Source organism: Erpetoichthys calabaricus, chromosome 7 (assembly GCF_900747795.2).
Source record: "Erpetoichthys calabaricus chromosome 7, fErpCal1.3, whole genome shotgun sequence".
NCBI lineage: Eukaryota > Metazoa > Chordata > Cladistia > Polypteriformes > Polypteridae > Erpetoichthys > Erpetoichthys calabaricus.
In genome coordinates this window covers 95,165,177-95,178,794 of record NC_041400.2, presented here as the reverse complement: position 1 = coordinate 95,178,794, position 13,618 = coordinate 95,165,177, and the positions used below count along the sequence as shown (strand labels likewise).

At 40.7% G+C, this 13,618-nt stretch overlaps 1 protein-coding gene across 2 annotated transcripts in view; it reads right to left on the bottom strand.

Moving 5' to 3' along the window:
- Positions 1-1,197: 1,197 nt before the first annotated feature.
- Positions 1,198-13,618, bottom strand: part of tet2 (tet methylcytosine dioxygenase 2) — a 166,601-nt gene continuing 154,180 nt past the window's right edge. For both annotated transcript variants that reach the window (XM_028805179.2, XM_028805181.2), the window contains exon 10: positions 1,198-6,686. In XM_028805179.2, coding sequence (XP_028661012.1) covers positions 5,263-6,686 — 1,424 coding nt within the window. In that variant the 3' untranslated portion in view covers positions 1,198-5,262. The remainder of the gene's footprint in view (positions 6,687-13,618) is intronic.

Genomic DNA, 13,618 nt, shown 5'->3' with positions numbered 1-13,618 from the left:
ATTTTTAATTTTAAAATCTATCTATCTATCTATCTATCTATCTATCTATCTATCTATCTATCTATCTATCTATCTATCTACAGTTAGGTCCATAAATATTTGGACAGAGACAACTTTTTTCTAATTTTGGTTCTGTACATTACCACAATGGATTTTAAATGAAACAACTCAGATGCAGTTGAAGTGCAGACTTTCAGCTTTAATTCAGTGGGGTGAACAAAACGATTGCATAAAAATGTGAGGCAACTAAAGCATTTTTTAACACAATCCCTTCATTTCAGGGGCTCAAAAGTAATTGGAAAATTGACTCAAAGGCTATTTCATGGGCAGGTGTGGGCAAGTCCGTCGTTATGTCATTATCAGTTAAGCAGATAAAAGGCCTGGAGTTGATTTGAGGTGTGGTGCTTACATGTGGAAGATTTTGCTGTGAACAGACAACATGCGGTCAAAGGAGCTCTCCATGCAGGTGAAAGAAGCCATCCATAAGTTGCGAAAACAGAAAAAACCCATCCAAGAAATTGCTACAATATTACGAGTGGCAAAATCTATAGTTTGGTACATCCTGAGAAAGAAAACAAGCACTGGTGAACTCAGCAATGCAAAAAGACGTGGACGTCCACGGAAGACAACAGTGGTGGATGATCGCAGAATCTTTTCCATGGTGAAGAGAAACACTTTCACAATAGTATCTACTAACTGTATCTATCTATCTATCTATCTATCTATCTATCTATCTATCTATCTATCTATCTATCTATCTATCTATCTATCTATCTATCTATCTATCTATCTATCTATCTATCTATCTATCTATCTGACCTTGCAGACCCCTGCTCTAGAATAATGCATTCATGCGTATCTATGCATTTTCAAGTCTACATATTCCAATTCATGGTCAGAGTGAATAAAAAAGAAATTGATTTGCTTTTGCATGATAATTAAGATCTAGTTTATTAACACTGTAAATATTCACATGAGTAGCAATTTGTATTTGTGTGGAAAATTCATATTTTCAAATGCCTTTACAAATAGGGGTGAAATTTTCACTATTTTGAAAATATCATATCATATACTCTAATATTTTAAATGAATAAAACCATTTTTTACTAGTAAATGTATTTACAATCATCTCATTGTAGTTTGTTCTGAATGATAAACATTTTGACGGTAAAGTAACCAAAAGAAACAGGTCTGTAGTGCTTTAAATAAATAGAAATTTTATTAAAAACACCCACATCTCAGCAATATCAGGAATGATATAATTAACAGCTTTCAAATAAACTGCATTCAGTACATTACAATACTTACAGTATTTATATCCACCCTCAGTTGTTTTAACAAACCAGACATTGTGGAAATTACAGAAGCGAAGTATTTTTTTTTCCTTAAAAAATAATAAAAGCAGTGAGATTAAACAGCTAGATTTATTTAGTGTCAAATTGTTAAAACCAATATGTAAGTATACACAGGTCTGTTAGCTTTACAAGTTAGCTGTATACAAATGTACATCAATTGAGCGTAAATAAAATTCATTCAAGTAATGCAAACACCGTTCAGAAGCATCTTCAAGTATGGCTGTAATTTACCCGATATATCGTGCTAGACAGACTCCCCACCTGCTCCTGATGCTGCGTCCGGTAGTCTACTCTACACCATCCCCATCTATTCTGTCTCATGACCTCTGTACACAGTATTTATTGTATTCTTTTGAATGGAGCAGATCATTACTCAGTCATACATCCAATATCCTTGGGGAATGCCGTATCAAAATATTTTGTTTATACAGTAGAAAAATTTGCCAAACATTATTAGTATCAGGAAAAATGACTGGAAATTACTTTCTTTGAAAACTAATAAAAACAAATAATGAATCTGCTGTTGGAACTTAAAGATTTTGGTAACAGGATATAAATTTATCACATAGAAAATTTTAGTTCATTAACAAAAGTGGGCTATTTCATGGTTACCTAAAATACATTTTGCAAGATTTCTCAGCTGTTCTTTTAAATATTTTTTTTTCTCTTTTGTCCTCTAAAGTAAACTAGGAGTTTCTGGTCTGTTCTGGTCTAATTCTTAAATTACAAGTGAAAAGTAATGAAGTGCTTTACGCAACAGGGGCAGTACTTTAAAGAAAGAATTAGTGTCCCCCAATCAAACCCATTAAGCTCAATTGTTAATTGGTCACAGCTAAATAAGCCAGTTTCTCATAAGATGAAAAAATTTGATAATTGACACATTTTAATTGTTTAGATGAATTTCTTTAAGACGAGGACATGTATGGTATTGCTGTTTATCACATCAATGATTTATACCTTTACTCCGCTCAGTGCATAATTTTACTTTCATTTAAGATTAAAACAGGAGCTGCTGGCAACTTTAGTTCAGTTTTTACAGTATACATAAATTTATATAGTTTTTAACATTATTTGTATTTCAATAGATGAACAATTTTGTCAACAGGTTAGGCTGTTTAACGCAGCTTCTATCCATCATGAAACCTGTTTAATCTAAATTCATGATCGCAGGGAGCTACAGTTTATTATTTCAGCAACTGACACAAGGCATGGCACATTTCTGTACCTAGTTACTCATTCCAGGCCAATTTCAATTCCTCGGTTAACTGAAGGTGCGCAAATTTGGAACATAAAAGGAAAACTGGAGTACCCGGTGAAAGTGTCACACAGACACTAGGAGAATGTGCAAAGTCCACACAGAGAGCAACCAAGCTGGGATTTAAACCAGGCCTGCTGAAGTGGGGTGAGCCAACTACTGCATCACCATAACAAAATAAATCTGATAAACAATTGATTGTTCATTTATTGAATTGCATTTTAAGAAAGTAACTCAACACAATATACATATATTCATTTCTATATGAGCTTTTGTTTGTGTATTTGTACATACACATATATACTGTATATATATATATATATATATATATATATATATATATATACTGTGTATATAAATACATTAGATAATATTTTAAAAATGTGCCATCCAATGTAAACCAATTCAATGTGATGTTGGTCCACAGGCTTTCCCGGCAGCACTAGGTACAAGGAAGAAAACGGCCTTGGACAGGGCACCAGTCTGTTGCAGTGCCAAGTTACACACATACCTACACTCAGACTGGGTCAATTTGAAATTACCAGTCATTCTAACCTGCTTGAATTTGGGGGTGTGAGTGCCTGGGTTTGAAAACTCAGGCTGACATGGGATGGGGTATGTAAACTCCACGTGGACAATGTCTGAGAACAGGATTATATATATGGCATATATAAATTTACAAATGTATGTATATATATATATATATATATATATATATATACACATACACGCGTGTGTGTGTGTGTTTGTGTGGACACAGACAGATAAATATACAGGTAAATATACATATATGTATGTATATACATACACACAAACACACAAATATTTCAAAACATATTACTTAAAAACTTAGTTAATATTACAAATGTTAAAGTTAAGCTAGTATTTAATAACAAATCCCAAAGAAAACAATACAATATGTAAAAAATAAACCAGAAAATAAAAAGTAAAAAGCTGACACATGAAGACAGGCAATGCTGGTTTGTGGAAAATATGAGCTGCATTTTCCCTGATTTTGAAACACGTTAAATTAAAATCAAATTTCATCTTTCAAGTTATACTTGTTGATACATCAAGTATGCAAATTACCATTTAAGTTCACTGTTGCTTCAAGGCTTTTTTTTCTTAATGTTACCATGATGACATATAAAACTGTAAAAAAAAAAAATAAAATAAAAAAAAAAGTAATAAAAACTATACTGTTATGTCTCAATCCTATTGCCAAGATAGTGCTGAGGTATATGACAACAAGGAACATTTCTTAAAACCCTTCTTGCCGCACATAAAAACTCACATTAGACATATATAACAAAAGGTCATATAGCACCATTTTGAAATAAAATCAGCTCAAACCAAAAACAAGTATTAGATTTTATACAGTAATTACTTCTAAAGCTTCAGGTATAAAAATCCAATTTAATTTACTGTACAACTCTTTATTTACTATTTTATACAATTACATTACAATGACTTTAAACCTCCACAGCTGCCCTTCATCCCGTTAACCCGACTGTTAACATACACCTCATCCTAGTTGCATCCTCCATGATTTAGTAAAAGCGCTTTCTGGCTTTTTTTGTAACAGAATATGTTTAGACTGACAACAGTCATCTGTATTTATCCATTTTAATATTGTTTAACTCATGATCCACTGATTTTATTTTCCTTAAAATTTCACAGCATGTGAAACACATTTAAAAATGCTGGTTATTAGTTTCTGCACCTTTAACTTATCAGTTTTAAAAGCACCAGAATTGACAAAAAACAAGATTATCCAGTAAGATCCCACTGAACTGTACCTAATTGCTTTTAATTTAAAACAGAGCACACCAGCACCATTATGGCTGAACCATAGATCTGATGTATTGTGATGTCTTCCTTACATCACACAAGTTACAGTAAATTCCTAAAATGTGAAGGTGCTTTTGCTCCTTCAAATCATTTTCCATTTAAATAAGCAAAGTGCTTCAAAAAGACCAGTATTAAAACATCCCCTACAGTTCATCGTTAAAACTAAAATACCATCCAGATGTCTTCATCCCGTCTACATTTCAGATGTAGACATTCTCATTTGGAACTAATTCTTCTCAGGGTGAGTTAAATGGCTCCTTAGCCTGAGCGCTTAACATAAAATCAGAATCCTCATAATATAGCGGAAATTTTAGAGCAAGTGATTATTTTTTCCTTTATAGCACCAAGACATTAAATAACCCAAAATCAAGCTTTTTCATTTTTCCCTAGCTGTGTACATAAAATAGTTATATCAAAAGATAATGATAAATAAATTTAGAAATTACAAAAAAAGCAATTAAATTAAATTTATTTCCAGTAGCGGTCCTGATGATATTGGACGTTCAGCACCAGAGTGAGTTTTGAGGAAAAAAAAAATACTGTAATGCTCCACACCACAGTTTGTAAAGCTCTAGCAGTGATGATCACGGCTATGTACAATTGTATAGGTACAGTAATTCTCTTGTATAGAACCCAGATCTTTGCATAGGATCACTTTGAGTTTATCCCAGTTACTAGCTTAGAACAAACTTTATGTAGAGTTAAGTAGGAGGTTTTTTTGTAATGAGGTTTTATATGTTTTAGTGCCGGTAACTGTAGCCCTAGACTGTGGAAATATGAAAGAAAGACCTGAATATGATGCTAAATGTATCGGTTATAAGGCCCTGTGACTCTGGTGAAGGCATATGGAGCTGTAGTAGTAATGGAGTCAGTGGTCAGGGACATCGACTGTTGTGCTAGCATTTGAACAAAACGTTTATATGGTGGCTCGGAGTGCTCATGGAGATCCGAATGCTCTCGTTTCACCTTTCTGCCATTGTGTTTGTTAGGGACGTTGTCAGAACCATGCTTTTCTAACTCTTCTTCTTTCTCTCTGGCTTTTTCGGCCACCTTTGCTTCCCACAGAGCCAGTCCATGTTTTGCCTCGTTCATGCTTTTATGCTGGTAGAAGACTAGAGAGATTCTGGTAGGGTGGTTTCTGTCAGGCTTTTTAATTGGGGTGGTTGCGTGAAGTTCTCTTTTGGCACATTCAATCAGGATTGAGCCATGGCTTGGGGCAACTGCGACTCCCCCAATTTCAGGATCCAGGAAGTTGTGCTCACTGTCTGACCAAACATCCTCATCCACTTCTTTGTGATTTTCCACAGCAGCTGAGGGGGCTGTGCCATTTTGTACATCTCCATTTACTTGTCTGTAACTTGAATTGGAGGGAGTACCAGGCTCAGGTGCAAGAGATGGAAGCATTTTAGAAAATCCATTTGATCCTTTAAAAAGAAGTTCATTTCTACTTTGTGTATGAAAAGAATCAGGATTCCTATCAAAGACTGCAGGGTTTTGTTCATGAACTAGGTATGGATTTGGATAATTGGCATACTGGCCAGCTTTGCTACCAGCTGTGTAGTCAAGGCTTGGATGGACAGATGACGAGCGAGGAATACATTCCAAAAAGTGTGCATTGACTTGGGAATTCGGAGCAAAAGATGAGTAACGCCCCATCTGGTGGACACTATTCTTCATGCTATAGTTGCTATAACCATTGACCTGCATGTCATGTTCTCCATACGGATGATGGTAACCAACTCGATAGGTTTGATGGCTTCCATATTGATGCTGAGGATAAAAGGCCTGAACTTGTGGCATCCCTAGCTTGCTAAGAGTTTCTGGATTTTGATGCTGAAATGTTTCGATTTTTTGAGAATTTGAATTGAATGAGCTAACAGCTGACAGATAATTGTCTACAGATATACTTCCATTACATTGATAGCCAGGATAATGGCTAGTGGGATTCACTGAATTGGAACTATGCTTGGTGGGAGTGGATCCATTTAGAAAAGAATTGTGCACTGACAAAGAATTTGCGGTCAAATTTCCTGGAGTTGAGGAACACGGATAAGAAGCTAAAGATTCCGACGTATTTGAGTATGAACTGGATGTGGATGGAAATCTTGGATAATTTGAGAGGTGTGGAGAGCCTGGAATCAGGTTCTTCGACTGTTGATTAGATAATCCAGGGCTTTGGAAATTGGCCCGCATGTTTCCAGCAGAAAGTTGAGCTGCATGAGAGCCTGTAACAATACAAAAAATAAAGAAATTAGATTATGCAAAGAATACTCACTCTCAGATCCAAGTAATCAAAAAAGATAGGCGATAGTTTTCAAAAGGAATTTTTTTCCAAAGCCATTTTTAGAAATTTTCCTTAAGTTCATGCTTTTAAGTTTACTTACAAAACTACAATACTTTTCTCCTTCTTTCTGATTAATTGAAAGAAGATTCAGCAGTTACAATAAATCATCCGTCAATCCATTTCCTTAATTGGACTGGTGGGACTTGGTGTCTCTTTTAATAGCATCAGCATCAAGTGACTCCGTGAAAAACCCGAACTACAAAGAGGACTATTTCATTTATGTTAGGTAGAATGCCCAGAGGGGACTGGGTGGTCTCGTGGCCTGGAACCCCTACAGATTTTATTTTTTTCTCCAGCCTTCTGGAGTTTTTTTTTGTTTTTTCTGTCCACCCTGGCCATCGGACCTTACTCCTTTCTATGTTAACTAATGTTGTCTTATTTTAATTTCTTATTTTGTTTTTTATTTTTCTTCTCTTCATTATGTAAAGCACTTTGAGCTACTTTTTGTATGAAAATGTGCTATATAAATAAATGTTGTTGTTGTTATCAGGCAATAGACTGGACCCAGCCCTGCATGGAACACCTAAACATCTAATGTTTATGCTTACACATAGTGTACATACTCTCTCTTGCACTCAAACTGAGCCAACACAGAGAAAGGTTAACATAATGGAGAAACTGAAAAAATAAGCACCAAAACAAAAAGTAATAATAATAATCCTATGAGAATGTTTACTTTATCACCAGCATATCACCAGCCCCGACTGGGGTGATAATATTCAGGATCACTGCCACACCATAATATAAGACGGCCACTCTGAGAGTCCAGTCACCTGTCAGCATTCCTGCTGCCTTCACAAACTCACTAAATATTAATAAACTAGATAGATAGATAGATAGATAGATAGATAGATAGATAGATAGATAGATACTTTATTAATCCCAATGGGAAAAACTAGAGATGGAGTTTTGCAGCTGTAATAATTCATGCAGATTTTGGCAGCGATTAGGGATTCTTACAGACTACAAAGTATAGCCTAATCCTGTCTCATCTACATTTTCAATCCCTGATGAATTTAATGCCTTCTACAACTACTTTTATTGCAATATCAAGCAGACTACCATTTGATGACCTGCATGAGTTGTATGTTTTTATATGTCTTGGTTTCTTTACATGACTAGATTTAATGACTTTTAAATTCATTAATATCCATAAGGCATCAGGTCCAGATAGAATGTCAGGCCGTGTGTTGACAACTTGTAACAACCAATTGCTTGACATTTTAAGTGACTACTTTAATATCTCTCTAAGGGAATTTGTGGTCCCTTTCTTTTGCTAATGGACAACAGTTTTCCCTGTGATTAAGAAAACAAATGTGGACTGTCTGAATAACTACACACTGGTGGTACTGAAGTATGTCATGCCAAGTGACTTGTTGCCATACCATCCATATACAGTGTTACAGCATACAGTGGCATTAAATAAAATTCCCCAAGACCACGGTGCAACATATGCATAAACACAGGACAGGGTTAGAACTATACTATACTATAAATAGTCAGACAGATAAATAAATAAATAATAGGTAACTGTATATATGGTAATAATTTGAAATAGAGAGTAGTAAATAAATAAATAATAACAATAACTAATAATATAAAAACAACAGTAGTAACAAGTGTAACAAATGTCCATCCATCCATCCTCTTCCACTTATCCGAGGTTGGGTCGCAAGGGGCAGCAGCTTGAGCAGAGATGCCCAGACATCCCTCTCCCAGACAACTTCTTCTAGCTCTTCCGGGAGAATCCTGAGGCGTTCCCAGGCCAGCCGGGAGACATAGTCCCTCTAGCATGTCCTGGGTCTTCCCTGGGGCCTCCTCCCAGTTGGACGTGCCTGGAACACCTCACCAGGGAGGCGTCCAGGAGGCATCCTGATCAGATGCCCGAGCCACCTCATCTGACTCCTCTCGATGCAGAGGAGCAACTACTCTGAGCCCCTCCCGGATGACTTAGTTTCCCACCCTGCGGAGGAAACTCATTTCAGCCGCTTGTATTCGTGATCTCGTTCTTTCGGTCACTACCCATAGCTTCATAAAGAGGGGGACCACCATCCTGGTCTGCCAATCCAGAGGCACTGTCCCCGATGTCCATGTGATGTTGCAGAGATGTGTCAACCAAGACAGCCCTACAACATCCAGAGCCTTGAGGAACTCCGAGTGTATGTTATCCACCCCCGGGGCCCTGCCACCAAGGAGTTTTTTGACCACCTCGGTGACCTTATTCCCAGAGATGGGGGAGCCCACCTCTGAGTCCCCAGGCTCTGCTTCTTCATTGGAAGGCATGTTAGTGGGATTGAGGAGGTCTTCGAAGTACTCCCCCCACCGACCCACAACGTCCCGAGTCGAGGTCAGCAGTGCACCATCCCCACCATATACAGTGTTGACACTGCACTGCTTCCCCCTCCTGAGACGCCGGACCAGAATCTCCTCAAAGCCGTCCGAAAGTCTTTCTCCATGGCCTCCCCAAACTCCTCCCACGCCTGAGTTTATGCCTCAGCAACCACCAAAGCCGCATTCCGCTTGGCCTGCCGGTACCTATCAGCTGCCTCCAGAGTCCCACAGGACAAAAAAGTCCTGTAGGACTCCTTCTTCAGCTTGACAGCATCCCTCACCGCCGGTGTCCACCTTACGGCCACAGCTCCGGTCAGCCGCCTCAACAATAGAGGCACGGAACATGGCCCATTCGGACTCAATATCCCCCACCTCCCTCGGGATGTGGTCGAAGTTCTGCTAGAGGTGGGAGTTGAAGCTACTTCTGACAGGGGAGTCTGCCAGACGTTCCCAGCAGACTCACAAAACGTTTGGAACTACCAGGCCTGATCGGCATCCTCTCCCACCATTGAAGCCTACTCACCACCAGGTGGTGATCAGTTGACAGCTCCACCCCTCTCTTCACCCGAGTGTCCAGGACATGTGGCCGCAAGTCCGACGACACAACCACAAAGTCGATCATCGAACTGAGGCCTAGGGTGTCCAGGTGCCAAGTGCACATATGAACACCCCTATGCTTGAACATGGTGTTCGTTATGGACAATCCGTGACGAGCACAGAAGTCCAATAACAAAACACCACTTGGGTTCAGATCGGGGGGGGGGGGGGGCATTCCTCCCAATCACGCCCTTCCAGGTCTCACTGTTATTGCCCATGTGAGCATTGAAGTCTCCCAGCAGTACGAGGGAGTCCCCAGAAGGTATGCCCTCTAGCACTCCCTCCAGGGACTCCAAAAAGGGTGGGTACTCCGAACTGCTGTTCGGTGCATACGCACAAACAACAGTTAGGACCCATCCCCCCACCTAAAGGTGGAGGGAGGCTGCCCTCTTGTCCACCGGGGTAAACCCCAATGTACAGGCTCCAAGTCCGGGGGCAATAAGTATTCCCACACCCGCTCAGAGCCTCTCACCGGGGGCAACTCCAGAGTGGTAGAGAGTCTAGCCCCTCTCAAGGAGATTGGTTCCAGAGTCCAAGCTGTGCGTCGAGGTGAGCCAAACTATATCTAGCCGGAACTTCTCAACCTCGCGCACTAGCTCAGGCTCCTTCCCCTTCAGAGTGGTTACATTCCACGTCCCAAGAGTCAGCTTCTGTAGCCGAGGATCAGAATGCCAAGGTCCCCGCCTTCGGCCACCATCCAACTCACACTGCACCCCCATGGGAAGTGTAACAAATGTTCTGTGTATAAAAAGGCAATAGGAGCAGATCTGAGAGCAGAAGGGCAGCATAGAGTTCAGAGTCTGGACAACGAAGGGACAGAAGCTATAGCAGAACAAGGCTGAACTGGTTTGGATGCTACAGTACTACTGCTGTGATGAACTAGTGGGTCACATTAAACGGAATGAACAGTCATGATCAACTCCTATTTGCATATAGTCATAACTGGTCCAGACAGCATGCCATATCCCTTGTATTCCATACCATCCTGATAATAAAAATTGCAATGCCAGAGACCGGTTTAAAAATTATAGCTCAGCATTTAGTCCCTGTTTGAATGGCAAAGCTAAAACAAAATTCTTCAATTTAGGACTTACTGCCACCTTCTGCAACTGAACTTTGGTCTGTTTAACCAATAGGCCTCAGCATGTGTAGACTGGCAGCATTATATTCACCATGCTGACCCTCAACACAGATATTTCATGGAGTACTTTGCCCCGTTCTGTACTCTTATTCACCTCTGACTGGATAGCCAGACACAGCTCCAGCCTTAATCATTAAGTTTGCTGATTATTCCATCATAGGCCCGATCACCAACAATGATGAGACAACTTACAGAGAAGAAGTCTATTTGCTGAGTGGTGCTAAAACAGCAATCTCACCCTTAATAACAGCAAAACCACAGAGCTAGACATAGACTTAAGTAAGCAGAAAGAAGACCACACTGCCATCTACAATTGATGCTGTTGAGAGGGTGATCAGCTTTAAACTTCTTGGAGTGACCATCACAGACAAACTGAATTGGGCACAACGCATTTTGGCTCTTGTCTGAAAGGATCTCAAATGCCTCTACTTCTTCAGATTTTTCTATTTGTTCTCATCAACTTCAACAGGCACACAGTGGAGTCCATCCTCCCCCACATTATGCGACTCTTCAATTCCACCCGGGGCGGGGGGGGGGGTCAGGGGGTGGGGGGGGGGGAACGTTAACATCATACAAAGTTATTGTCTGTTTTATCTGCATTTTTATCAATCTTTAATTTAATATTGCTTTTTATCAGTATGCTGCTGCTGAAGTATGTGAATTTCCCCTTGGGATTAATAAATTATCTATCTATCTATCTATCTATCTATCTATCTATCTATCTATCTATCTATCTATCTATCTATCTATCTATCTATCTATCTATCTGTCTGTCTGTCTGTCTGTCTGTCTGTCTGTCTGTCTGTCTGTCTGTCTGTCTGTCTGTCTGTCTGTCTGTCTGTCTGTCTGTATCCTCACTGACTTCATCACATCCTGGTATAGGACCTGCTCAGTTAGAGAACATAAAGCCCTGAAGGGGGTGATGGCAGAATATTACTGGCAACCAGTTTCCTTAAGTCCCTGACATGTGCAACACTTGCTGTGTTAGAAACTAAAACTGTACAATTAAAGACATTGGCTATCTTGTGGTCCCACATGTGTTTTGTGGATTTGGAGAAGGCATTCAACAGTGTCCCTCGAAGCATCCTGTGGGGTGTGCTCCAAGAGTACCGGGTACAAGGCTCGTTGTTACGAGCCATTCAGTCCCTGTACAGGAGGAGCAGGAGCTTGGTCCGCATTGCCAGTAATAAGTCAAACTCATTTCCTGTTGAGTTTGGACTCTGCCAGGGCTGCCCTTTGTCACTGATTCTGTTCATAAGTTTTATGGACAGAATTTCTAGGTGCAGCCAAGGAGCGGAGGGGGTCTAGTTCGGTGACCTCAGAATCTCATCTCTGCTATTTGTGGATGACGTGGTTCTGTTGGCTTCATCGGCCAGTGACCTCCAGCTCTCACTTTGGGCAGTTCGCAGCCGAGTGTGAAGCGACGGGGATGAGAGTCAGCACCTCTAAATCCGAGGCCATGGTTCTCTCCCGGAAAAGGGTGGAATGCTCTCTTTGGGTTGGGAACACATTACTGCCTCAAGTGGAGGAGTTCAAGTATCTCGGGGTCTTGTTCACGAGTGAGGGAAGAATGGAGCGGGAGGTTGACAGACGGATTGGTGCAGCATCCGCAGTAATGTGGGCTCTACAAAGGTCCGTCGTGGTGAAGAGAGAGCTGAGCTAAAAGGCGAGGCTTTCAATTTACCAGTCGATCTACGTTCCTACCCTCACCTATGGCCACGAGCTTTGGGTAGTGACCCTAAGAGCAAGATCACGGATATAAGTGGCTGAAATGAGTTTTCTCCGCAGGGTGGCTGGATGTTCCCTTAGAGATAGGGTGAGGAGTTCAGTTATCCGGGAGAGACTCGGAGTAGAGTCGTTCCTCCTCCGCATTGAGAGGAGTCAGTTGAGGTAGTTCGGGCATCTGGTGAGGATGCCCCCTGGACGCCTCCCTAGGGGGGTGTTCCAGACATGTCCCACTGGGAGAAGGCCACGGGGTAGACCCAGGACATGCTGGAGGGATTATATCTCCCGGCTGGCCTGGGAATGCCTCGGGGTCCCCCCAGAGAAGCTGGAGGAGGTGGCCGGGGAGAGAGAGGTCTGGGCTTCCCTGCTTAGGCTGCTGCCCCCGCGACCCGACTTCGGATAAGCGGTGGATAATGGATGGAAGGATGGATGGCTATCTTGTACAGTTATTTTTCTCACTCCTTCCTTCTGGCAAACGTTATAAGACCATTGGCTCGCACACCAGTAGGAAATCTTCAATCTAGGAGCTGTAAGTTTGCTGAACAGCCAATCATAATAATACAAAATTTTGTAACATAAAAACATTATGTGTCCATAAATATGAGGGGAACCCAAAATCCCCAAAACTGTTAAAAAAACTTCATTATACAACTTATACAACAAGCAAAGCTTAATTAAACTGAAACTAAAAAGGACGGAATTAATTAAAGTAGCTTTTCTTTCCGTTTGTCTATCTGCACAGGACGACTCCTCTGATTCCTTTTTCTCAGTTCAGTTTATTATTCCACTTTCTTTAATGTAAAAGCTAATATTCCAATTGAGTGGCACAGTGGTAGCGCTGCTGCCTTGCAGTTAGGAGACCCGGGATCGCTTCCTGGGTCCTCCCTGCGTGGAGTTTGCATGTTCTCCCCGTGTCTGCGTGAGTTTCCTCCCACAGTCCAAAGACATGCAGGTTAGGTGGATTGGCGATTCTAAATTGGCCCTAGTGTGTGCTTGGTGTGTGGGTGTGTTTGTGTGTG